Consider the following 27,192-nt stretch of genomic DNA (forward strand, 5'->3'; position numbering starts at 1 on the left):
TGTTGAGCTAGGATGGTTTGGCTTCGAATCTCCATAGAAAGGAAAGTGGTTTTCCACCTTTCATGGAAGTTTCTAAGTGATAAAGCCAATCCCATGAATAATGTGGTTGATCCTATCTCTTTCTTCTCTATCTATAAAAGCTTGCCTCTATGCCTTGAGCAAGCTAGTCATAGTTACAATAGTTCCAGTTCTAGCATAGTGATAGAGAGTTTGAAGCTGCAAGAGCCTTCTTTGCACCCATAAAGCCAAATCTAAGTAAGGAGATTCTTGTCACCCAAAGAGAGAGAGGCTTGTTCCTCATCCCAACAAGCTTTGCAAGACTTGTGTAGTTGACTACCCAGCCGAAGGAGGATTTGACGTCAGAACAATGGTTGTATTCTTCTTTGTTATTTATTAATAATAGATGACTATCATTATGGTTCCAATCTCATTGTCTTATGTTTGATGTTGAGTTATATCTTTTCTGACTGATATATAATTGCATCTACTAGATTTTATGCTTGTTTTCGTGTTGTTATTTGCATGTGCAGGTGTCCAATCATGGAGATCGTGGGGATCGTGATCGGCCAAGGCAAAGGAACGAGGGCGATACCTCTTCTATGAACACTAGCGTTGGAATTCAAGTAGGTTCTCACCATCCACTTCTTATTTGCAATAAGGAACTTGCATGATAACATTATTTGATTGTTGCTAGACCCAGTCTGGGCTAGTAGGGATCGTCTCTGTCCACAGAGAGGATTTACCTCCACAACAATTTGGCGACTCCACTGGGGAGCTGCGACCATGCCTGAGTCTATTTATCGATCCTCTCTGGATGGCTGCGTCCATACCTTGGATCTAGATCGTTATGTACTCTATTATGGATGGCTGCGCCCATACCACATACATCATATACTTGAGATATCAGTTGTACTTCTTTACGCAGGTTCTTTGGCGACCGTGTTTTCAGTCACGCATATTCTTGTAAAGCCTTTCACCCCTCTCTCTCTCAGGCCTCATGCTTTAGGGGTCATCTGTTACACAGCAATTTGTCACCATTTCTCACCGTCCCTGTTACCCCTCTCTCGCACACTGGAGGACTCATTCCGGGGCCTGTGAGAAGTGACATGACCTGAAACCACTTGCATCATATTCCTCTAAGTATGATCTTCATTTTCCCTGAAGACATCTCCTACGAAATACCCATGAAAACAACTCTTTTTGCATTAGTGCCGGTCCACAGTTCACTGCCCGCGCCAATGAGGGAAATCCTCTAAAAAGGGCGCGCCATTGGCACTCTATCTCAGAGTCGCACTCGCGCCAACCGAATTGAGTAAAGTTTTTAACCAACAAGCTCCCGAAGGTTCTCTTCAACCCATTTGCTAACTGAATCTATGTTGAGCTAGGATGGTTTGGCTTCGAATCTCCATAGAAAGGAAAGTGGTTTGCCACCTTTCATGGAATTTTCTAAGTGATAAAGCCAATCCCATGGAGGTAAATCCTCTCTGCGGAAAGAGACGATCGCTACCAGCCCAGACCGCGTCTAGCAACAATAAAACAATGCTATCACGCAAGTTCCTAATTGCAAATAAGATGTGGATGGTGAGAACCTACTTGGATTCCAACGCTAGTGTTCGTAGAAGAGGTATCGCCGTCGTTCCTTTGCCTTTGCCAGTCACGATCCCCACGATCTCCGTGATTGGACACCTGCACATGCAAAGAACAACACGAAAACAAGCATAAAATCTAGTAGATGCAATTATATATCAGTCAGAAAAGATATAACTCAACATCAAACATAAGACAATGAGAGTGGAACCATAATGATAGTCATCTATTATTAATAAATAACAAAGAAGAATACAACCATTGTTCTGACATCAAATCCTCCTTTGGCTGGGTAGTCAGCTACAAAAGTCTTGCAAAGCTTGTTGGGATGAGGAACAAGCCTCTCTCTCTTTGGGTGACAAGAATCTCCTTACTTAGATTTGGCCTTATGGGTGCAAAGAAGGCTCTTGCAGCTTCAAACTCTCTATCACTATGCTAGAACTGGAACTATTGTAACTATGACTAGCTTGCTCAAGGCATAGAGGCAAGATTTTATAGATAGAGAAGAAAGAGATAGGATCAACCACATTATTCATGGGATTGGCTTTATCACTTAGAAACTTCCATGAAAGGTGGCAAACCACTTTCCTTTCTATGGAGATTCGAAGCCAAACCATCCTAGCTTAACATAGATTCAGTTGGTGAATGGGTTGAAGAGAACCTTTGCGAGCTTGTTGGTTAAAAACTTTACTCAATTCGGTTGGCACGAGTGCGACTTTGAGACAGAGCGCCAATGGCGCGCCCTTTTTATAGGATTTCCCTCATTGGTGCGGGCAGTGAACTGTGGACCGGCGCTAATGCAAAAAGAGCTGTTTTCATGGGTATTTCGTAGGAGATGTCTTCAGGGCAAATGAAGCTCATACTTAGAGGGATATGATGCAAGTGGTTTCAGGTCATGTCACTTCTCACAGGTCCCGGAATGAGTCCTCCAGTGTGCGAGAGAGGGGTAACAGGGACGGTGACAAATGGTGACAAATTGCTGTGTAACATATGCCCCCTAAAGCATGAGTCCCGAGAGAGAGAGGGGTGAAAGGCTTTACAAGAACATGCGTGACTGAAAACACGGCCGCCAGAGAACCTGTGTAAATAAGTACAACTGATATCTCAAGTACATGATGTATGTGGTATGGGCGTAGCCATCCATAATAGAGTACATAACGATCTAGATCCAAGGTATGGACACAACCATGCAGGGAGGATCGATAAATAGACTCAGGCATGGTCACAACCACCCAGTGAAGGAGTCATGTAATGATCATAATAAGCTACAAATCGCAGCCTGGATTCCAATAGACAAAATCCAGGGTCTTGCGCTCCATCTCGACTCGAACAGAGTACAATTTCAAGCATGCGAATACATGAGTTGAAGTCGAACATGCATGAACATCGTCTGATTACCAGTCAATGATGAAAACTGTTAACAGACGCGAGAGGTACCACCAATAATGACAATGGCCCTCAAGGTACTATAGGTACAATCTACAGCGTGTGAATCAATGAGCTGGCGTGGAACACCCGCATAATCATTTGATCGGAGGCCAATGATGAAAACCTCTCGTCGAACACGAAGAACCTGCCATTGAGGCATGCAGGCTCCAAGGCATCGAAGGGAGTCTCTAGATCAGCTTCCTGGATAATGAGCTGAAGTCGACAGGAAGTGACCTTGATCAAAGGTGGGCCATAGTGTTTCCCACATCATTGACACGAGACAGAGGAAAGATGGTGTGGTGATTCAGAATTATGTGAGGTATCAGAGGGAGGTTGTAATTATGCAAAGGTCAACTTCTCTTGAACATATCGGCGGCACGATAGTGGACTTGGGAGTATTTGACATTAAATGAGCAGAGGTCATGGTGACAAAGCAATGAGCAGATGAGAGGTCAAATAGGATAACCCAAACCCATGGAGGCTAATGTGAAACAAGATGAGATGTCCCCACCCAGACACGAATGGAGACTAGTGCCATGTTCAAGAGCGACATACTGCCGACACGACAATTATTATGGGTCCATTTTCCCCACCATTTCCGGTGAGTACCCCAATTATTTTTAGCAAGCTTGACGGGGATAGCATATGCTTGTGAGCGTCATTACGACGGAATCCGATGTCATTAAGTTTTAACGAGTCTGACAAAGGAAGAACTCGACGTCTTTTCCTATTTAGAGAGTCTGAAAAGACAGCAAAAATAAAACTCCAGGGGGGTCCTTTTTCGTAAAGTTGTGTCTCCCGAGCTCGAAAAAGTATAAAACAATGCTCGAGAGAACCGCCTGACCATTACGATTGAGGAGTACGTTTCATGAGTAGTGATATCGATCTGAAAAAGTAAAAAAGTGATCAACATCACGTCGTTTCGTAACCATTAACGAACCTGAAACGACAATGGTTCAACAATCTTTTCGTTTTTTACACGGTCGGAAAAGAGTTTAAAGACGACCGCCTCTTATTCATGTTTAACGAGTCAAGAGGAATAACTTGGCAATGTTTTCGTCTTTAAACGGTCGGAAAAGAGCTGAAAGTAGACCTCGATTTTTATTCTCTTTAACGAGTCAAAAAGGGAAAATACTTGGCAATCTTTTCATATTTTGCGAGTTAGAAAAGAGATTAAAGGTGACTCATCCTAGAGGAACAAGTGGTATAAAGGGTAGCAACTGGTTCCGGCAATGGTGGAACTGCTCAAAACATGTAATGGTCAAGAGGTTGGCTAATAAAACCACTCATCGCTGCGGTTCCTCAGGAAAGGAAAAACAACCAAGTGAAAGCATATGATCGGCCAAAGAGATGGCAGCGATGGAATGAAAACAACCAAGGCCCATCTAGTATAATTCAGTGGATAAACGACAATCACAAGATGTAAATCGACTATGGGTTCATTTTTACAAGCTTGAACCATGGAGAACTTTTCTTAGATTCAGTTTCATGTTTACACAAGCTTGAAACGAAAAACTATGCTTGTTATAAGTTCGCATGCCCTCAGCATAATGACGCAAAAAGAGGTACATGCCCCCCAAGCTTCATTGCATTCAACAAAGTGGATGGAATGAAGGTTCACTGTCGAGATCTGGGAAAGACTCGACTTGGATTTTACGAGATCTTAATCAAAGACTCGATTTGGAAAAGGAGGAGTTTCATTTTTTAATGAGGTTGACGTAGTAAAAGAACTATCCTCATAATCCTTGTTTCATTTTTTAACGAGGTCGCCACAAGATCAAAACTATCCTCGGAACATGTTGTTTCGTTTTTTAACGAGGTCGCCACAAGACCAAAACTATCCTCGGACATGTTGTTTCGTTTTTTAACGAGGTCGCCACAAGACCAAAACTATCCTCGGACACCTAGTTTCATGTTTTAAGGAGCTTGACACTGGAAAGGAACTATGCTCCACCCAAACTTCATCATAATGAATAGAAAGTTAGGACTTCCAAGATTGCCACTCCCGGTGGATCGTGGAAGTCAGGGCCCAATGCCCCCAGGACACTATGCATGATGGCAGCATCACTGGATCCAGGCGTGGGATAGGTGGCCACGTAGTTGATTTGTGGTGGGTACATGCAACTGGTGGATGAAAACTAGGAGGGGACGACAACGGCGCAGGAAGCATCGGGGGACTAACGAATGACACTTGATCGATAGTCACAATTCTTCCATCGTGCGGAAAGCAAACCACACGGAAAAGCGAAGAAACGAGGGCCCCCATGGCGTAAACATAGTCGCGACCAAGGAGAAGACCAAAGTCTAAAACAACTTAGGTAACCAAGACGTCTATATAGACGGTTTTGCCTCCCAAAGTAATAGGGAACTTCGGGAGAACTCCTAGAGATGGGCAGGCTCCTCCGTCGAAGGCCAACAGAGTCTGAGTGACTGGCCCAAGCTGCGGGGAACCTAAAGCTTGCCAAGTAGTGTACGGCATAAGACTGCCAGACGCCCCTTCATCCAAAACAGTGCCAGGTACTGCCTTAGCACAAGCATGTACTGTGATCTGGAAAGGCATATGGGATTGAAGGCGACTGGCGATCAGGCGATTCCAATCAAAGGAAGCGACCAGACTACTTGGTGGGGGAATCGTATGATTGCCCCCATGTGCTAAAGGAACCGAAGGAGAACCTTCGGGAGCAGCTGCGTTAGGAGAGTCATTTCGGGACTCAGGATAATCTGAAGAGATGAGAAGAACATGGTCGTGATTCTCTTCCGAAACAGAGTGAGCGAGCGGCGGACTCGAGTCGACACTCTTTCCGACCAATGGTTGGTCTGGAACAGGCTGGGGACAACCGGGTTCGGGAAGAGGGGCCTGGAGAAGAGAAGAATTTGAAGCAATCTCTTTGTCAGCAGGGGAACGATCTGCAGCTGCAGAGAGATGTTGATAACCAACGGGAAGTTGGGGTGAAGGAGCTGTAAGACTTTCCAAGACAACGGAGGCTTTATCCATGAGCGGACAAAGGTGAAGGGGATGATTGCCTTCACAAAGTCTACAGGGGATTCAAATCTTCCCTTTCTCCTTACCCTTTTTAGTCGATAGGGGAACATCGCCGTGAGCCTCAGTGGACGATGAGGGGTAGGACGGATCATGAGACCATACTTCTAAGACCCTGGGGATGCTAGGACAATCACGAAGAAGATGGTCCCCCTTGCATAATCTACAAGGAAATTTGACCTTCCGCAGAGGAGCAGAAGGTGGCCTGACTTCAGGTGTACTCGAGGGGGTAGCTGCACTTGTAACCTCTCCCTTGGGAGCCTTCCTCTTCTTCATCTTCTTCTTCATCTTCTTAGCCACCTGGTTACTCGAATCTAGACTTTCACCAGGTGAAGTAGAAGATGAGGACGTAGAAGTGGGCGTAGAAGGGGAGAGATCCACCTTAGAATCAACATGATGTTGTTCAGGTGGAGGGACGTATTGACTAGACGGTGAGACGACAGGGACCAAAGAGGTTGAGAACAACCAAACCGGTAACCCAACAGTTAACCCTGGGAGGGACAACGTTGCCATATAAGGAGCACCAACATTTCCAAAAGGAGCGAAATGACCAGGGTTCCCATCAGAGGGGATCCCTGGGTTGGTGAACCCCGGAAAAGTTGCCATCGAGAATGAAAAGAAGCCCGCTCAAGCTAACGCCAACAAGATCTAACTGGGTAAATGTGAACGCGGCCGAATAAATTTTAAGACAAAGGAACTGAGCTTGACCTTTTCATGTTTTAAGAGTCGAGAAAAGGACAAAAAGGTGACTCTAGTCACCTTCGAATGTTTTGTGAGCCCGAAGTGACAAGTGCTCAAGTGAGCCTTTTCTTTTAAGGAGTCTGAAAAGGATCAAAAGTGACTACTATGGAGAACTAGGCAAAAGGGTTAACCAGACAACCCGTAAAACTGCATATACACTTTGGTAATCATATGAAAACCAAGGACTTTCCGTACGGAAGTCAATCTTCCCTAATGCTGTGTTCGGTGCATTACGGCTTGTAAGGCGGCAGACACGGATTCCTATGGATAAAGGATGATAACCTAGTGGGGTCTCCCCATATACTCGACGGTACGTGGGAGCTCAAGTCCGTGCTAGACCACTTGTTGCGTCATGGAAGGAGGAATCACCCAACCTTAAGTGAAACAAAAGTGACTAGGTTTAACGACGCCGGAGCACGTCTCTAGCCTAGACCTCTAAACAGTGAGTGTTATGTTCTAATGCATTTTTAAGTTCATTCAGTTCATTTTACGGTTGATCTTTGATTAGGTTTCGATTTCCAGGTCCTACCGTATGTAATCTCTCACAATTCCCTAAATGCAAGCTATATGCCAAAAAGTATCATTTCGTTCGATGAACACTAACTACGAGAGAGTTGAGAACTTTCAATCAAACAAAATGACCATAAAACAATCAACAACAACCCTAATGCAGCTAATGGCAATTAACAAAACTTTTCTTTAAAGTCACTAATCGCTAACAACAACGAAAAGCTCTAATTTCCATTAACTAATTCAAAGCAAAAGAGATTGTTTGTTTTCTTTTCAATGGCAAAGTGCACTAAACAAATTTTGAGAGATAATAACGACGAGTAAAAGAGACAAACTTCACTCAATGAGAACACAATCAAGTCCCCGAAATACCAAGGCAGTCCTTCAAACCAAGAAGAAAGCACAAAGACCTCTATGAGCTATGTGATCTAAGCCCAAACGAAGCCAAGCGAAACCAAAGAAACAAATCGCTTGAAAAAAAGCTTTGACAACTACCGAGCAAATGAAAAAAGCAATCACAAAGTCGACTGGACGATCAAAGAACCCAAGACTCCTACGGAAGGCTCGATGCACAAAGCCACTAGATGCCCTAGGGCTAAAAAGTGAAATCGATAGAAAGAGGCAAACACCCGAAGGATGAAGGTCTAAAACCAGTCAAACAAGGATCAAACACACTCCAGTAATTGAAAAAGACGCGGCAAAATACAAATCCAAGCTCAGAGGGCTTGAAGACAAGCGAACTGGAAAAGTTGACAGGCCTGGCGCGACTGTCAGGCTGCAACTCGTGCTTTTATGGGATTGGCACGGGTTGTTTTTGAGAAACTTGCGCCAATTGGCGCGACTGTAAGGCTAAAAAGCGCGCTAATCAAGTTTGCTAAGTCAAAAACAAAAGCAAGCAACTCAGGGCTTGAAGACAGTATCTAGGCAAACCAGGAAGCAAGAAACAACAAGAAATCCAACCCAGAAAGCTATCTAAGCAATCAAAGCAAGAAAAACCAAAGAGACAAGACAAACTCCAAGTTGTTTAGTTCGTAAACCAAACCGGAGATTGACTGAAGTGGCATTGATCTACTTCAATAATCCAAAGCAATAGCATTTCGAAGGCTACCTGGCCATACTTTAGGCTCCGTCTAAAGTTTACAAATCAAACAACAAGACCATTCCCCAGCGGAGTCACCAAAGGTTCTCCTTCAGTTCCTTTAGCACATGGGGGCAATCATACGATTCCCCCACCAAGTAGTCTGGTCGCTTCCTTTGATTGGAATCGCCTGATCGCTGGTCGCCTTCCATCCCACATGCCTTTCCAGATCACAGTACATGCCTGTGCTAAGGCAGTACCTGTCACTGTTTTGGATGAAGGGGCATCTGTCAGTCTTATGCCATACACTACTTGGCAAGCTTTAGGTTCCCTGCAGCTTGGGCCAGTCACTCAGAATCTGTTGGCCTTCGACGGAGGAGCCTGTCCATCTCTAGGAGTTCTCCCGAAGTTCCCTATTACTTTGGGAGGAAAAACCATCTATATAGACGTCTTGGTTACCCAAGGTGTTTTAGACTTTGGTCTTCTCCTTGGTCGCGTCTATGTTTACGCCATGGGGGCCCTCGTTTCTTCGCTTTTCCGTGTGGTTTGCTTTCCGCACGATGGAAGAATTGTGACTATCGATCAAGTGTCATTCGTTAGTCCCCCGATGCCTCCTGCACCGTTGTCGTCCCCTCCTAGTTTTCATCCTCCAGTTGCATCTACCCCACCACAGATCAACTACGTGGCCACCTATCCCATGCCTAGATCCAGTGATGCCACCATCGTGCATAGTGTCCTGGGGGCATTGGGCCCTGACTTCCACGATGTTTCCCTTCCACCGGGAGTGGAAATCTTGGAAGCCCCGACTTTCTATTCATTATGATGAAGTTTAGGTGGAGCATAGTTCCTTTCCAGTGTCAAGCTCCTTAAAACATGAAACTAGGTGTCTGAGGATAGTTTTGGTCTTGTGGCGACCTCGTTAAAAAACGAAACAACATGTCCGAGGATAGTTTTGGTCTTGTGGCGACCTCGTTAAAAAACGAAACAACATGTTCCGAGGATAGTTTTGATCTTGTGGCGACCTCATTAAAAAATGAAACAAGGGTTATGAGGATAGTTATTTTACTGCGTCAACCTCATTAAAAAATGAAACTCCTCCTTTTCCAAATCGAGTCTTTGATTAAGATCTCGTAAAATCCAAGTCGAGTCTTTCCCAGATCTCGACAGTGAACCTTCATTCCATCCACTTTTTTGAATGCAATGAAGCTTGGGGGGCATGTACCTCATTTTGCGTCATTATGCTGAGGGCATGCGAACTTATAACAAGCATAGTTTTTCGTTTCAAGCTTCCGTAAACATGAAACTGAATCCAGGCAAAGTTCTCCATGGTTCAAGCTTGTGTAAAAATGAACCCATAGCTGATTTACATCTTGTGATTGTTGTTTATCCGCTGAATTCTACTAGATGAGCCTTGGTTGTTTTCATTCCATCGCCGCCATCTCTTTGGGCGATCATATGCTTTCACTTGGTTGTTTTTCCTTTCCTGAGGAACCGCAGCGATGAGTGGTTTTATTAGCCAGCCTCTTGACCATTACATGTTTTGAGTAGTTCCACCATTGCCGGAACCAGTTGCTACCCTTTATACCACTTGTTCCTCTAGGATGAGTCACCTTTAAGCTCTTTTCTGACTCGCAAAATATGAAAAGATTGCCGAGTATTTTTCCTTTTTGACTCGTTAAAGAGAATAAAAATGGAGGTCTACTTTCAGCTCTTTTCCGACCGTTTAAAGACGAAAAGATTGCCGAGTTATTCCTCTTGACTCATTAAACATGAATAAGAGGCGGTCGTCTTTAAAATCTTTTCCGACCGTGTAAAAAATGAAAAGATCATCGGACCCTTGTCGTTTCAGGTTTGTTAATGGTTACGAAATGATGTGATGTTGATCGCTTTTTTACTTTTTCAGATCGATTTCACTACTCATGAAAAGTACTCCTTGATCGTAATGGTCGGGCGGTTCTTTCGAGCATTGTTTTATACTTTTTCGGGCTCGGGAGACACAACTTTACGAAAATGGACCCCCCTGGAGTTTTCTTTTTGCTGTCTTTTCAGACTCTCTAAATAGGAAAAGACGCCGAGTTCTTCCTTTGTCAGACTCGTTAAAACTTAATGACATCGGATTCCGTCGTAATGACGCTCACAAGAATATGCTATCCCCGTCAAGCTTGCTAAAAATAACTAGGGTACTCGCCGGAAATGGTGGGGAAAATGGACCCATAATAATCGTCGTGTTAGCAGTATGTCGCTCTTGAACATGGCACTAGTCTGCATTCATGTCTGGGTGGGGGCATCTCATCTTGTTTCACATTAGCCTCCGTGGGTTTGGGTTATCCTATTTGACCTCTCATTTGCTCATTGCTTTGTCACCATGACCTCTGCTCATTTAATGTCAAATACTGCCAAGTCCACTGTCGTGCCGCCGATATGTTCAAGAGAAGTTGACCTCTGCAGAATTACAACCTCCCTCTGATACCTCACATAATTCTAAATCAACACACCATCTTTGCTCTGTCTCGTGTCAATGATGTGGGAAACACTATGGCCCACCTTTGATCAAGGTCACTTCCTGTCGACTTCAGCTCATTATCCAGGAAGCTGATCTAGAGACTCCCTTCGGTGCCTTGGAGCCTGCATGCCTCAATGGCAGGTTCTTCGTGTTCGACGAGAGGTTTTCATCATTAGCCTCCGATCGAATGATTCTGCGGGTGTTCGCCGCCAGCTCATTGATTCACACGTCGTAGATTGTACCTATAGTACCTTGAGGGCCATTGTCATTATTGGTGGTACCTCTCACGTCTGTTAATAGTTTTCATCATTGACTGGTAATCAGACGATGTTCATGCATGTTCAACTTCAACTCATGTATTCGCATGCTTGAACTTGTACTCTGTTTGGGTTGAGATGGAGCGCAAGACCTGGGATTTTGTCTATTGGAATCCAGGCTGCGATTTGTAGCTTATTATGATCATTACATGACTCCGTCACTAGGTGGTTGTGACCATGCCTGAGTCTATTTATCGATCCTCTCTGGATCGCTGCGTCCATACCTTGGATCTAGATCGTTATGTACTCTATTATGGATGGCTACGTCCATACCACATACATCATGTACTTGAGATATCAGTTGTACTTCTTTACGCAGGTTCTCCGACGGGCGTGTTTTCAATCACGCATGTTCTTGTAAATCCTTTCACCCCTCTCTCTCTCGGGCCTCATGCTTTAGGGGGCATCTGTTACACAACAATTTGTCACCATTTCTCACCGTCCCTGTTACCCCTCTCTCGCACACTGGAGGACTCATTCCGGGACCTGTGAGAAGTGACATGAACTGAAACGACTTGCATCATATTCCTCTAAGTATGAGCTTCATTTTCCCTGAAGACATCTCCTGCGAAATACCCATGAAAACAACTCTTTTTGCATTAGCGCCGGTCCACAGTTCACTACCCGTGACAATGATGGAAATCCTCTAAAAAGGGCACGCCATTGGCGTTCTGTCTCAGAGTCGCACTCGCGCCAACCGAATTGAGTAAAGTTTTTAACCAACAAGCTCCCGAAGGTTCTCTTCAACCCATTCACCAACTGAATCTATGTTGAGCTAGGATGGTTTGGCTTCGAATCTCCATAGAAAGGAAAGTGGTTTGCCACCTTTCATGGAAGTTTCTAAGTGATAAAGCCAATCCCATGAATAATGTGGTTGATCCTATCTCTTTCTTCTCTATCTATAAAAGCTTGCCTCTATGCCTTGAGCAAGCTAGTCATAGTTACAATAGTTCTAGTTCTAGCATAGTGATAGAGAGTTTGAAGCTGCAAGAGTCTTCTTTGCACCCATAAGGCCAAATCTAAGTAAGGAGATTCTTGTCACTCAAAGAGAGAGAGGCTTGTTCCTCATCCCAACAAGCTTTGCAAGACTTGTGTAGCTGACTACCCAGCCGAAGGAGGATTTGACGTCAGAACAATGGTTGTATTCTTCTTTGTTATTTATTAATAATAGATGACTATCATTATGGTTCCAATCTCATTGTCTTATGTTTGATGTTGAGTTATATCTTTTCTGACTGATATATAATTGCATCTACTAGATTTTATGCTTGTTTTCGTGTTGTTCTTTGCATGTGCAGGTGTCCAATCACGGAGATCGTGGGGATCGTGACTGGCCAAGGCAAAGGAAAGAGGGCGATACCTCTTCTACGAACACTAGCGTTGGAATCCAAGTAGGTTTTCACCATCCACTTCTTATTTGCAATTAGGAACTTGCGTGATAGCATTGTTTGATTGTTGCTAGACCCGGTCTGGGCTAGTAGGGATCATCTCTGTTCGCAGAGAGGATTTACCTCCACAACACTTCCTTTATAAACTCTTCAACTTTAGGATTATCTTTGAATTTCTCCATTGAGAGTTATAGCTTCTTCATTTGTTCATCCTTAGATTTGATCTCTTCATGATGTGCCAATTTTAGCTGTTCGAACTCCTGAGCTAAGTGTTGTTGCCTTTCAATAGCTTGCTGATCAACCGTCTATTTTTCTACCCTTACCTGTTCTTGAAGTTGTTTAATCTTTTAATCTTTTTCCTTGATCAATTGATTAACTTTGGTTGCTTTATCTATTGTGGCAGTTGTATACACTCCTGAAAACTGAGATAATTTGGTTAGGTCCTCAGTGGGTTTAGCTTCTAAGTCTCTCCAGATGACATTATGGATTCTCTTTGGGGCACTATTGCTGATACTTGGTCTATATTTCTCTTTTTTCATTGCCTTTTGACTGCAGCTCTGTGTTTAGGGCTATAAAACACAACTAATGGTGGAATTTCCTCTATGCTCAGTGTAATATTTGATGAAGAATAATCAGGGATTATTTCAAGTTCTTTTAGAAGAATAATCAGGGATTATGAAGAATAATCAGGGATTCATAGGATCATGAATTAGGGGCTGTTGTCTTAAAGGGGATCTTGTTGCGATAACATTTTGGGTATCACTTTGACCTTTAATCTGTTGATCAAATTGTTCCCATTCTTTAATTGATATTAGATCAATGTGAACATCTGTGTCCAACTGTTCACTAGCCTTATCGCTTGTCTCGACCACACTAAAATTTTTCTCTATGTCCTACTCTGTGATTTTCTCTGTTTGCTGGATGACTGGTGTAATATTCAATAAGTCCAGTGGCACTGTCTGAAGCCTTTGCGCCCTGTATTGGATGAATTGATCCATTTTCCCTGGTTCCAGCTTGATTTTTTCCATGTGGTTCACTTGTGTGAATGCCTCTGCTAATGTAAATAGGTCATCGAATTCATCTTTCTCATGGACGAATTGTTTAACATTTACATGAGTAGTAAAATTAAAAGCAACTTTATTTGGGTCATACTATATTTTGGGAATAATAGCAAGCTTCAAACCCTTTATTTTCTCAGCTTCAATTTGGGTGTGCTTATAATCATGCAATGAATAGATGCCACAATGAACCAGAAAGGCAAGCCATAACTATTTCTTGGCATTTTTGAGATTTTTTGTAAGCCCTTTTTCAACCATCTGACAGGCTATGTCCCTAGCCAATAATTTATCCGGGACATACAGAGGAAGGAAATGCAGGTTGGTAATGCTACCAAAACCCTAATTTATGTGAACAACTCTTCCCCAAACAAACTTTCTATTGAATTTAAATCGATACCAGCTTCCTCGAACAACCGAGGGGTTGGTCTATTAAAAATGGCATGATGAATGGGTAGGATGTGTTAGTGTCGGTATCTTCATACCTCCATCAGTGATCAAAATTCTCTTTTTGCATGCATTTTAGGTGTCTCATCCGATCAACTGCATTATATTAGGTCATGGATCATCTGATGGTAGTGGTTCTTTGTCAATTTCCCTCATGCTTTTCATCTGCTGGCCTATTTGCACATGTACAGATCATTCGCTGTCGTTTTTATTTCATTTCATTTGCAGAAGTCATTTTAGGGTTTTTCAAGTCTCATTACGTCTAGGGTTTACCACCACGATCTTCAAAAGCTCAATAACAGGCCAGAAGTCACATGAGGATGTTTAATAAGTTTAATAAATCAAAAATTTTACTCATGATTTGCTCCATAAAGGGTTTTTACCTCAAAACTCTGTTTTGAGGTGAAAAAGGGTTTCTCCATTTTATGTACAAATTTTATGTAATTTTAAGTGTCTTCTATATGTAATAAGTATCTACAAGCTGCTCCTGGTCAGCCAGTGATATTGCCAAGCACCTGCTGCTGAAAAAATCAAGTCATCTTGAGCACCAATCTGCCTGCAAAAGCAAAAGAGAACAAATCCTAATTTCCTCCCCCACTGAGCTAGGGTTGGTTATGGGATCAGAGATGTCTAAGTAGAGGAGGCGTAAGGGATATCAAAAGGTATGAGGCCATTTCATATCATCGAACATTAGATCTCCATCATTTGTCGAGAAGTCATTCCAAGGAACAAGCCATTCATCACACAAAAGGGATGGTTTTTCTTCAAATTGTGTTTTTGAGCAAGAAAAGATGAATTTGGAAAATGTGAGAGAGGTTTTTTTTCTTCAATGACCTAAAAAAAAAGCCTCTTTCAGTTTTTACACAGTTATCATGGTTTTAGAGAAATGTCAAAGATATAGTTTCCTCAAGAGGGTTGCTGCACCTCTGGAGTGGCCTTGGGAAAATCAATATTTCTCCTAGCCTCGTTGACCAAATGACTTACTTGATGATTGAAATGATAACTATACACAAATAGCTTTCCAATAAACTATCATGAGCTCAATTTGGAGTTGAGGAAGACCTTAAAAAGTTAACTACAACAACACTCTTCCTTTAGGCAGCCTCATTTTGCACATTTTGACCAGTCTTGGGAGATTTGACCTTTGATAGGGCAAATGAACTCCAAATTCAAAAATTCAAGTGGTGTTGGAAATAATACTCAATAATATTTCCAACGCACTATTGTGCACCCAATTTGGACACTGAGAAGGCTCTCAAAACTGGTCTGCAAAAAGGTGCTACGCACAAAATTAGCGATCCACACTTTCTCTTTGTCTTACCTACGATCCCGTACCTTAATGGTCATGTCTCCAGCGCACCTGACTGCATCTTCCATGTGTTAAAGATGCGGACCCTTGTAAAATTTAAAGAGGTTCTGCGCACCTGGGTAGTGGCGCAGTGCACTTGTGTGTTGGTGCGCTGCACTAGTTTTCCAAGCATAATTTCACTCAAATTGACTTGCCCAAGCTCAAAAATCTTGCAAATTTCATTCCAAAAGTAAGTGAAACATTACAATTTGCCATTTCAAGGGTTTTAGTCCTCATTGATGGTGTGTAAATATGTGAAATATAAAACCCTAGTTTGCTGCACTGTTGCTCTACAAAAGATACCTTGGGTTTGCAATTTGGTCTTTCTTGCTGTTTTACCCGCCTTGCATCATTTCACTTTCCTCACACTGGAATTTCCCTCATTTCATTTCCCTTCCCTATCTCATTCACAGTCATCCTACCCCCTTATCCCCAAAACCCTAAGATCCTAATACCTATTTCCCACTATTCCCAAACCCTAATTTGCATCCCCAAATCCTATCACTCCCTAAAAAATCCCTACATCCAACATCAAATCCCTCATTCATCAGTCCCACTCATCAATCCCATTCGTCAAATAGCAAACACCTATTATTAATATAAAATCTCTTCATACTCATCATTTTACTCCAAACAGTGGAAAATATGCACTTGAAGAAACTGCTAGAGAAATCCAACAAGGAGAAAAGATGTTGAGACACATGGCTTATCACTATTTGGCACAAAACAAGAATTGCAAAGTGAGGATAAGAAGCCTAAAAACCAAATTGAGGAAAACTTTGAGGAGCAAGAAAGAGAAAGATAATCTCAAGATCTTAGCTGAAGCTTCCTTGGCCCAACATAGTAGTTGATGCAGGACACTCAACCCAAATTTCAAGAAATGTTGTATACTTGTGTCAATTTTGAATTTTTGGAGAAAAACACAGGTTTTTCTGCTTGGTGCGCTGCGCCACTCGACACATGCTTTTGCTAGGGACATCCTTTGGAGGAAAACTCAACATTTTTGGATTCCTCATGCAAAAATAAGAATTCCCACAAATGGCCAAGAAATTTTGTTAAGTTTTGGGCTTCCAAAAGGGTCAAAAACACCTCAAAAATGCTCTTTCTGTCCCTTTTTGGCCACATAGGAAGCAGTGTTGGGAGAATTCACTTTTGGAAGGGCAAATGGACACCAAATTCAGAATTGCCACCTGTTCTGGAAAGTAGACAGATATAAATTTCCAACAAGCCCACTTTGAGCAAATTTGGTGCACAAGAAGGCCTCCAAAATCAGCTACAAAAAGGCGTGACGCACAGGGAGAGAGGCGCGACACACAGGATGGAAAATTGACTTTTTTTGCCCCAAAAACTCTGTTTTTCGCCTAGTTTTTTCTTAGTTTGACTTTTCTCTCTCTCATAGTCAAAATCATGATTTAATTTGATGTAACTTGATGGAATTTGATGTAAATATGCTAAAATTTCACTCATGGAGGTAGATACATCATGAAAAGGTAGTTTGAAACTGAATGAATCAGTTTCCTAGGTTTTAGAGGCAAGTTGTTCCACTACCTACTTTTCAGTTCTTAGCTTAGATCTTATTGAAATAGCTCCTAAACTCATGAATTCGACCCCTAAAGAATAGAATCAGTTGTTTTTTTCCTATATCTATTAGTTTTTTAGTAATTTGTAGAGGTTGGACTCTCGTGAATGCTTTGAGCATTATTGTACATTCATTTCCGCAGTTTGGCAAAGGAATAGACCAAGGTTTGCAGCACTTTGTGGGATTCTTGTCGCAATTTGATTTGGTATTGTTTTTCCTTTTGTAATGAAAGTTTACATGTGTTTATGTATGCCATCATATCTCTCTGTTCATCTTAACTAAATGAATCAAGGATAAAGGTAGAATTCATTGATCGTGCAGTGCTCTACCTAGGGTTTGTTTAGTTATTTATGTTTTCAGCTATTTGAAGAGGATCCCTGAGACTTTCATGCCCTCTCCAACTCCTCACCATTCTTAAGACTCTCCATCTCACTTATTTCAAAGTACTAAACCATTTGCCTACCTCGCCCCATAGAGATCTCTGCAAGGCTGTGTCCATTCCCCGGACCCAAATCTACCTTTCACATTTGAGCCAACAAACCAAATTAAATTCAATCAAACTCTTTAGAGCATATACCTAGCCTAAAATTAGTCTTTACATCATTCATATCAAACCTCATTGATCATATTTTCCTAAGATTGACAAGGAGAGAGCCCTCTCCCGACCTAGTAGGGCTAGCTACCAGGTTAAGCGTGGTTTGATTTTACCCTAGATCCTGCCTTTCTTATCCTGAGGTAGATTTAGGCCCTAACAGGATGAAGCCATGAAATATTTTGTAGAAATGCTTCTTATTTTGTTTCTACCACAGGAATTTATGGTAAATATAGATAGGGGTTGGGTCCTGAACAATCCATTTCCATCCCATAATGGGAAAATCAGAATTGAAACAAATGGTATCAACTATATAGGCACTCATATAGAATGGGGGAACAACTTGGGTGGTAACAAACATATTTGTCCTATAATCAAGTATTTGGATGGCCATTTTGTTTGATAGGATAGTAGCACAATCCATCACAAAAGAATTAAATGCTGCTTCTATTAGTGGAACCATTTCAATGGAAAACTTAGCAGAATTCGGGCTTCCAAATAGTCTACACATCATTGCAGAAAATAACAATATGGAGACGCTAGAGAGTCCACAAAATACATACCAGATGACTCGTGCTTGTGTTTGTTAGGGAAGTGCCTCCATTTTTTGATGGGGTCTGATTCTATTTCATTTTTCTTTGAGAAAGATTCAAGGAATGCTTTATTGTAGTACTTCTGAGGCTCTAGAAATGATACATTTTTTTCAAGTCTTCAGGCTTAAAGGATCCAAACATTTTTTCCTTCAGTTGTGAAGAGAATATTGTCTGTTATATTGATGCCTTCAACTAACCAATTTACCATGTCATTATATGGCAAAATCTTTGGGCAGGCTGCTATTCGATGCAGAAAAGAGTCGGCTAAATCGCCAAGTGTGTTCTCTGACTTTGCAGGTCCATCAGCTGTTGCATGTCGTTCAGTTACCTTTGGATTTTCCTTTTTGAACATATCATATATGCCTTCCCATGAAATTTTCCCACAATCTTGACATGTAGTATCCGAGATCAATACTACTTTTTCAGGTCCTTCCACCATTGCAGGGGGAACTTTCGTTTTCCGAGCTTTCTTTGACATTTTAGCTGGCTGCATACTTCCATAATCAAACTACGAAAACAAAACAAAGGACAATAATAGGCTAAAACTTTTAGAGCAGCTGAATGCTTGTCAAGATAGTGTTGAGAGAAGTGTAGAAGAAAACAAGAACAAGAGCATTTGATGCGAGAGATTTCGTATTATAACTTAATATTAACACGAAGGATGAAATATTCAAAGGAATGCTGTCATAACAGTTTTTAATGTTTTTTCATAACCAACGACGTGAAACTTTATTGCTCAATAAATAGATTGCATCGCAGATTTCCAAAGGTCTTATTAGAATGTGTGCCCTAAACTTTCCAGTTTTGCGAAGGGAAATTTCAATATATTATTTTAACATGTAAAGAACGATCGCATATCGCAAGTTAGGAGTTATAAGTGCACTGTTCTAATAGTCCTTCGAATCTCCGCGATTGTGTTAAGTGATGACCTGGCCTATAGAGTTGGATAATTCCTCATTTAACTCGCTTGAGTCGTGTTTTCCCTTTATTATTATTAAATCACTTTATTATAGTTTTAACATTGCATCATGCATCCCCGAATTAAGTATTACTTGTTTCTTCTAGGTTTGCGATATGCGATCAATGTATATCGCATCGTAAGTTTTTGGGGCTTGCTTCTTTTGGCTTTTAGCGATATGCGAAATGAAAGAACCATATCGCATCGCAAAGTTTCAATGGAACATTTAAAACATATCATTTGGAATGGGAGATATGCGAAATCCGAGAATCATATCATATCGCAAGGTTTCAAAGGACCGCTAAAACCTATTCTTTTGAATCTGCAATAGGTGATATGCGGTGGCTTTATCACATCACATGCTTGTCAATGGTTTGCTTAAGAAGCTCTATGATTGAGAATTTTGCATCGCAAGTCAATTATTTGGATTCTATGTCCCTTAACCTTAAGCGATTGCGATTTGCAATGTGTGTTGTTTTCTTAGAGGGTTTTTTGAAGCACTTTTATTTAAAAAGCAAGAAACAAAGAAATTGATTTCTATGTAAGGTTTTATTGCTTTTTTACAAACTAAAGGGACCCTATTTCTTATTTAGCATCTTAGAATAAGATTAAGAAAAATTTGAAATGGGGGGGCTGTTGTATAGCACAACAGGGAGAGAGAAAAGGAATTGGATAGCTTAATCCAATTAAAACAAACTGATCTTGGCACTACCTCAGTAAATGTCATCCCAGCAGTTACCATAGCTGTTCCTTCCACATTGGCAGCCTCATTGGCTCCCACAGCTCCAAGGGCCACAACACTACCAGTTTCTACAACATCTACATCAGCAATAGGTACATCAAGTGAAGAAGTAGGAAAATTGGTTAAAGCTATGGAAGAAATGTCCATACAAACCATAGAGATGAATAAGCTCAAAGAGAAAGTGACAAGCTTAGAAACTGATTACAAGCTTGCCAAAATCATGCACAAAGAAGAAGTGCAAAAGGCTACCAGGATGAGTGAAAGATTGAAAGCCCTAGAAAAGGACTTAACACTGAAAGAACCCCTTGGACAAACTAAGGAAAAAATATGGGCCAATATCATTGACTCTGTCAATGATATTTGGCCATCTATTCAGGTGATTTTCAAGCAAATAGATTTGATAAAACTGGCTACAGATTGCCATCTAGAAAGTAAAAGCAAAATTAGGACAAATGCCAGAAGAGGCTGCCAGAATTATCCAATTCCTTAAAACCAAGAATAATTATGAGCTGCAGGAATTGGAAATAGAGGACAAAACAATGACAATTTTGGAGGTCAAAAAGGTCCACTCCAAGAGAAACTTGATGCAAAACTTGGAGGATAAGTGTTAGAATATGTAGCTAGTCATTGATAGATTTATGGCTAAGTTCCAGATTTTGAGAGAAAAGGGATTACCCAATCCCTTAGCGATAAATGATAAGCTGATGACACAGGAGGATTAAAACAAGAAAATCAGAGAGGTAGCAAAGTATCAGGTAAATACATCATCAATGAAGGCATTGCCAACATGCAAAGTACTCTACCAAACATTTGAAAACTTGTTTTACCTCCAGCATGCGGTAAAACACTTGTTTATCAATAAACCTACTTTTTCCAAATATGTAGAGGCAGATGAAATATATAGAAAGATGCTAAAAATCCAATTATCTGATGCTGAAATATGGGAGAAATTAACTGACTTACTAGAGAAATATGTAGTAAAAAGGTTAATGCATAGTAAAAGTAAAACAACATGGTAACAGGATGTGGATAGATCAGTAGAGTCAAAGTGTATTAGATGAAAGGCTAAAGTAAATGAAGCATCCAACGTGAAAGATCAAACAATAAATCAGATTAAAGGGCAAAAGATCAAAGCCAGCAGAACCAAAATAAAAGGGACAGCATGAAGCAGTGCAATAGCTGTCTATATCTTCTTGCATGAAGATATGTATTTCTCCTAAATTAGTTCTCAATATAGTTTGAGATATTGTTGTAAATCCTTTTATATAATTACTTCATAATTCAAAGTATTAGGTTTGGATTCTATTAGACATTTCTAGATTTTTTTTCTATCAGAAGACCCAGAGGGTTATTGTATCATTTGCTGAGCCAGCAAGCTAGATTGATAAATAAAGATCAGTCATTTCCAAGGATTCATGTGTTGGGCGAATTTCAGACAAGTATTTTCATGTGTTATTGTTATTTTTCTCAATTTATTCATAATGTTTAATGTGTTTCTCAATCTAAATGTTATAATTGAAATAATACTTCAGAACTTGTTTAATTACAGTCTGTCTTAACAATTATGCATTTGTTGGACACAGATTGTCATTGATGTCAATATGGAAATATTCAAGAGGAGGAGACAGAGCCACTAGAGGAGCAGATGGAGCAAGAGGAGCAAACGGGGCTAATAGGAGGAGACCAAGCCAGAGGTGCCACAATGGAGATGAGAGGAGCACACAGAGTCATCGAAGGAGCAATGGATGCATTTAATAGCAAACAATGCCAAGACAGAGCCATCGGGAGCCATCGGAAGCCGTATAGTCCACAAAAGAGTTATATGCATACAAAAATACTATCGGAGGCCAAAAACCATATAAATATGCATTTAATGCAAAAAGAGGCAGAAAGACTTGTATCTATATGTATTTATACTATCGGCGGAAAAACTCACGTATATATGTCGTTACACTATCGCAAGCAGAAACCGGACTTGAAAATATATGCATGAGAGATTTGGGATCCTATCGGGTCTGGCACATCGCATCGACACTTTGGAAGCAGGCGTTACAGTGTGTCAAAGTGGCCCCTTTGTGATCGCTGATAGCGATTATCGCATCGGGAAATCGGAGTGGAGGTAAGGCCCTAACCATATGCGACTTGCGATCGCCGATAGTGATATCGCATTAGACCTTGGCCAAGGGCAAACCCCGATTGTGATGAACGGTTGCAGACCTGACGAGAATATCAACTGCAGTTTATATAATATCGCATCCAGCAGGGGAATCGGCCATTGGCAATCGACTATGTTATGTGCGAACCTTCGGAAGCGGTAATTGCGATAAAAGGATGACGTGGCATGTGGGACCTCTATATGGCTATAGCCTCATTCATATGGTTTCCGTGAAGTAATACATCTATGAATAAAAGAAGTCATATATATATATATATATATATATATATATATATATATATATATATATATATATATATATATGTTGAAACGCCTCATTTCTGGAATTGATCTTAGGCATCTATATTACAAACAAATAATAATTCACGACTCGTGAACTTGAAAAAAAAAAGAGGGACCTCTCTGATATTTTTCAATAAGCATCATTTCTATTGTAATTCGGCCCATCTTCCTCTTGAACGCGTCCCGTGAAGCATTGGTTAATTCGAGCGCAGAGGAAGCTAAAGTGAATGGAGAAGGGAAGCCAGAAGGTCAAGCGAGTGTTGAGGAAGCCAAAGCTCAAGCAAGTGAGGAGGAAGCCAAAGAGCTAGCGAGCTAGCGGAAATGAATGGACAAAGGCATGAGAATGTATAAAAAAAAACAACATAGAACAGTGATGTTGTTGTTGTGTTGAATAACTTGAGTATGAGATAGTGGAAGTAGTAGAGGCAAAAGTGGCAGCAGAAGCAACGAAAGTTGAATAGAGTGCAGCAGCATACCAGTGTATACCAAAGTTGGGTTGGATCCCAAGAGGTTGGAGCCTCAGAATTGAATAGGACTGAAGTCATTGGGGATAGGTGCTTCTAAGTGAAGAACCACTGGAAAAAAGAGTTGGTGCTCTAGAGGTTGGAGCCTCACTGAAGTCCAAGTTGGAGCTTGGTGTTGTGGGGAAAAATGCCTATGCAGGACGATCCTATCCACCTAAGGTGTGACAGTGCCTTAGCAACAAACAGAAACAACTATTCTAGTATTCTTCCTTTATGAATTAAGAATGAAGAGAGATGGATGGACTAACCGGTGTCTTCCGTTTGTCCCTCGATCCGGTTTCTCTTCTCTTTGAGAGTTCCCAGCTACTTGCCTTCTCGCTCGCCCAGCTTCAAAAGGTTTCTGCAAGATCACAAGAAGAGAACACTACACAAAGACATAGATTCATATTCATAACTAGTTCAGGATTAGAAATAAACTAAACATACTAATGCGATCATACATCAAAGATACATCAGTATATAGGAGAAACCAAGATAGCTTTATTGATGAATAACAAGGTTCAGGAAGAGATACAACCCAGAGGGCTCCAATCCAGCATCTCCTTTCCAGCAAATGAAATTCCTATCTTCACCTTCCTTCAAAGCATTAAGCACCCAATGATTCCAGTCTCAAACCAACAGCAATTCTTTGCAATAACAAAATTCCAGCCTCTAGATCTCATGGAGGAGAGATCCATATATAGATGTTTGGAGAGAGGATGAGTCAGCTTGAGATCTGACTAGTGTCCTCTCCCTCTGTCAGTTCTTGCTTCCACTTGGAGACTAAGAGCCTCTTACTCATCACTAGTCGAATTCCTTGAGGCAAGTGTCATTGGAGAAGATTCTGGAAGCTTCCAGGGTCTTTCCACCTCGTTGAATGAACTTGCCATTTGTCACTTCCCGCTCAGCGCACCCTGGTAGTGCTTCTACTTTCGTTGCAGTGCACCTAACCAGTGTAATCTGTGCATTTCAGCGTAGACAGCTAGTGGAGCCTCTGAATTGATCCTGAATTGACTTGTTTTTGAGCAGTTTCTGGTGGAGAACTTCTGTGAATTGCTGTGGTTTGTTAGCCTTGTTCCTCTAGGGGTAGGAACAACATGTTTAGGGACTTTGGATCCCTTGGATTATGGACATTTCATGCTCAATGCTGTAAGGCACAAAAATGTCTATAACAGTTGCCCCCTAAAGTATGAGGCCGTTTATCGGGTGAAATGCTTTATCAGGAGGATCCGAAGTTCATTCATTGCTGGGAGGAGACCTGTAATACAATACAATACAATACATTATTTTTCATACTGCTTTCATGATCTAGCTGAGGCGGGCATTCCCATGCTCAGCTTTATAAATTCATTTTTCTGTACATAGAACAGACAATCGTCTGATGGTAGACTGATAATTTTGATGAAATTATCATCCTTTGGGTAGGATGATTATCTGCTGCAATGATGTACATGTCAATGTCTTTATTTTTCCTGAATATATATCGCAGCCCGGATGGATGAAACTAAAACCGGGGTCTTCAAACTCGTTCGATCTTCACTCTAAGTACAAGTTGATCCATGTGAGAAATGTTCTGAAGTCGAACATGGAAAGACATCGCTTGATTACCGGTCAATGAGGTAAACCGTTAACAAGCGCGAGAGGAATCACCGATAATGATAATGACCCTCAAGGTACTGCAGTACAATTCACGTAGTGTGAATAAAGGACTTGGCGTCGAACACCACTCAAAATCTTTTGGTCGAAGGTCATTGATGTATACCTATCGCCGGAAGTGAGAAACTTGCCATTGAGGCATGCAAGCTTCAAAGTACTGAAGGGGTTGTTCCTAGATCAACTTCTTGGATAATGAGCTGATGTTGACAAGAAGCGATCCGTCAAAGGAGGGCCTTAATGAATCCCACATCAGCGACACGGAACGGAGCAAATGATTTTGATGGAGGTGAAAATGATCTAATGACATATGATTCAGGGTGGTGGTCATGAAAGGATGAAGGATAATGTATGGCAGTGGATGGGACACGGTTGACTTCTCTGAACGACTTCTCTTGAACATATGGCGACACTTATGCGATGGATTGGTAGCATTACCCCAAATATGGATGGTATGGCGAGACCATGGTGATGTGACCGGTGAATGAAACAACCCAACCCGACTGTGGTACGGAGGAAAAGTTTCATGTTCAAGAGCGACTTGCTACCATCAAAGTTTTCTTGAGTTTCTCCCAATTTTTCCCCAGTGATTGCTGACCAGTACCTCTTTATTTTTGTCAAGCTTGAGGAGGATAACATATGCTTGTTCTATAACTTTCCCTTCGGGAAAGCCCATCGCTATGTTTTAACGAGCCTAGCGATAGTGAAACTCGTTCTCGTCTAAAGACAAGTTTGTCGCTATTTAATGCTTTTAACGAGTCTAACGACAAAGATAACTCGGTCCTTTTCATTTTTAGAGAGTCTGAAAAGGTACGTAAAGTCAACTCCGAAAGTCCTTTTTCGTCATCTAATCCCTTAAGTCTGAAAAAGTATAAAACAATACAGAAGGGATGAGTTTTCGATAGTTTTAACGAGCCGAACAAAACAAGCGCTCGATCTTTTTGTGCAATAATCCCTCAGGTCCAAAAAGATTAAAATCTAGAGGAGGGATAGCACTTCCGGTCGCTTTAACGAGCTGGAAGGCCAAAACTCGGCAATATTTTCATATTTTACGAGTCAGATGAAAAGAGCTTAAAGAAGACTCGTCTTTTGAGGAACGAGTGATAAAACGGGTTAGCAGCTGATTCCAGGTAAGGGTTGGAATTTTCCAATCACGGCAGTGTCACAAGAATGGCTAGTGAAATCACTCTTCGCAGCTGTTCCTCAAAATGGGTAAACAATCATATGGAGGTGAACGATCGGCCAATGGAAAAGTGGAGGTGACGGGCAAACACGACCAAGGCTTTAATGGATCATGATATTACATTCACGGTGGTTATTTACCGGAATAGTTCATTTTTTTAACGAGCTTAAACGCCGGTGGAAACATTTGCTCGATCTTATGTTTATTTTTTTAACGAGCATGAACTATGTGCTAAAACTGCTCGGATCTTGCGTTTATTTTTTAACGAGCATGAACTGTGTGCTAAAACTTCTCGATAACATGGTCTAACTTTGATTTTTTACCATAACTAGCTTTGCCCTTTTCAAAGATAGTACTGTACCTTCAATTGCTGCATCAAACTTGTTAGAAATGAATAATATTTGTTTGAAAATGAGATTAAAACCCTAATATTTTGCTTTGAACTACGTAAAAAACAATTAAAAAGTGTTTTTACCTCTCATTTTACCATTTCATTTGAACTTGGTTTGTTGGAGCTTTGGAGGTGCCTCTTCCCCCTTGATTTTCACCAGCTGATTTCAGGAGATTCTGTGGACGATTCTCGGCGCCGTCTGGACCAGGTAGGAGCTAAACCCTAGCTCTTTCTTTTCATGGTTTCCTTTTTGCATTCTGTGCCTCTTTTCCTGTTTTTCTGAGCCCCTGGGGTTTCATGAGCTCATTTTCCCATCAACGCACCCTGTGCCTAGCGAAACCTGCGCTGAATGTCAGCCAGTATGAAGGCAGTTTGACATTCAACGCAGGTGAACCACTCCTGCAGGTGCGTTGGGTGAAAAAGAGGAACTTGTTGCACATTTTTTGATGAAAATTTTGCCTGTTTTGCATCAAAATCAGGATCTTACTCCTTCTCTTGTTTGTTTTGCAGGGATCTTTGAGCAAAATGACCCTTACATGGTGAGAACGAGAGCATGAAGAAGAGGACATGATTTCCCTACATGATCCTGTCACGGTGAATGCGCTGCGGAACTGTGGCCTGCTGAAGATCTTCCGTATCTCTAGCATGAGACAACAGATCTCTCTACTGCAGTATTTGCTCGACGCTTGGGATCCTATCAACCAAGTATTTCAGATTAGGGGAAAATCTATCCCCTTGACCGTAGTAGACATTTACTTCTTGACTGGCTTGTCGAGGCGGGGTGCCCCCATTTCTTTGTCAAGTTCGACCCGAGGGAGTGACTCTGTGAGAGATTATGTCTGTCAGTATTGCAGGGAAGGATCTCAGCCGAGCAGAGATGGCAAGATCGTTATCCGTGAGATTGCTGATAGGTCCCTCAGGTCTATCTTGTATACTATTGGTAGGATGGCCGGTAGCGCGTCTCTTCACGTAGCCAACAGAGCCTATGTGCAGCATGCCTTGGAGTGTCTCCAACCGAAAATATTCAACTGGTGTGATGCAGTACTTCTTCAGATGAAAAGTCAGTTAACCAAGGTAAAGGACGGGAAGCTGAAGAAC

General features: G+C 41.5%; 1 protein-coding gene across 1 annotated transcript in view; it reads right to left on the reverse strand.

Annotated features, from left to right (window-relative positions):
* LOC149142061 (uncharacterized) overlaps positions 1-27,192 on the reverse strand; it is a 154,437-nt gene that overhangs the window by 23,998 nt on the left and 103,247 nt on the right. Inside the window, exons 2-3 of the mRNA XM_089451390.1 lie at positions 19,877-20,034; positions 18,412-18,714 (exon numbers count right to left, since the gene is read on the reverse strand). Of these exons, the coding sequence (XP_089307516.1) occupies positions 18,412-18,714; positions 19,877-20,034 (461 nt within the window). The remainder of the gene's footprint in view (positions 1-18,411; positions 18,715-19,876; positions 20,035-27,192) is intronic.

This window comes from Pinus tabuliformis, chromosome X (assembly GCF_031772625.1).
Source record: "Pinus tabuliformis cultivar Carrire ecotype Pingquan chromosome X, CPIR1, whole genome shotgun sequence".
In the NCBI taxonomy this organism is placed as follows: domain Eukaryota; kingdom Viridiplantae; phylum Streptophyta; class Pinopsida; order Pinales; family Pinaceae; genus Pinus; species Pinus tabuliformis.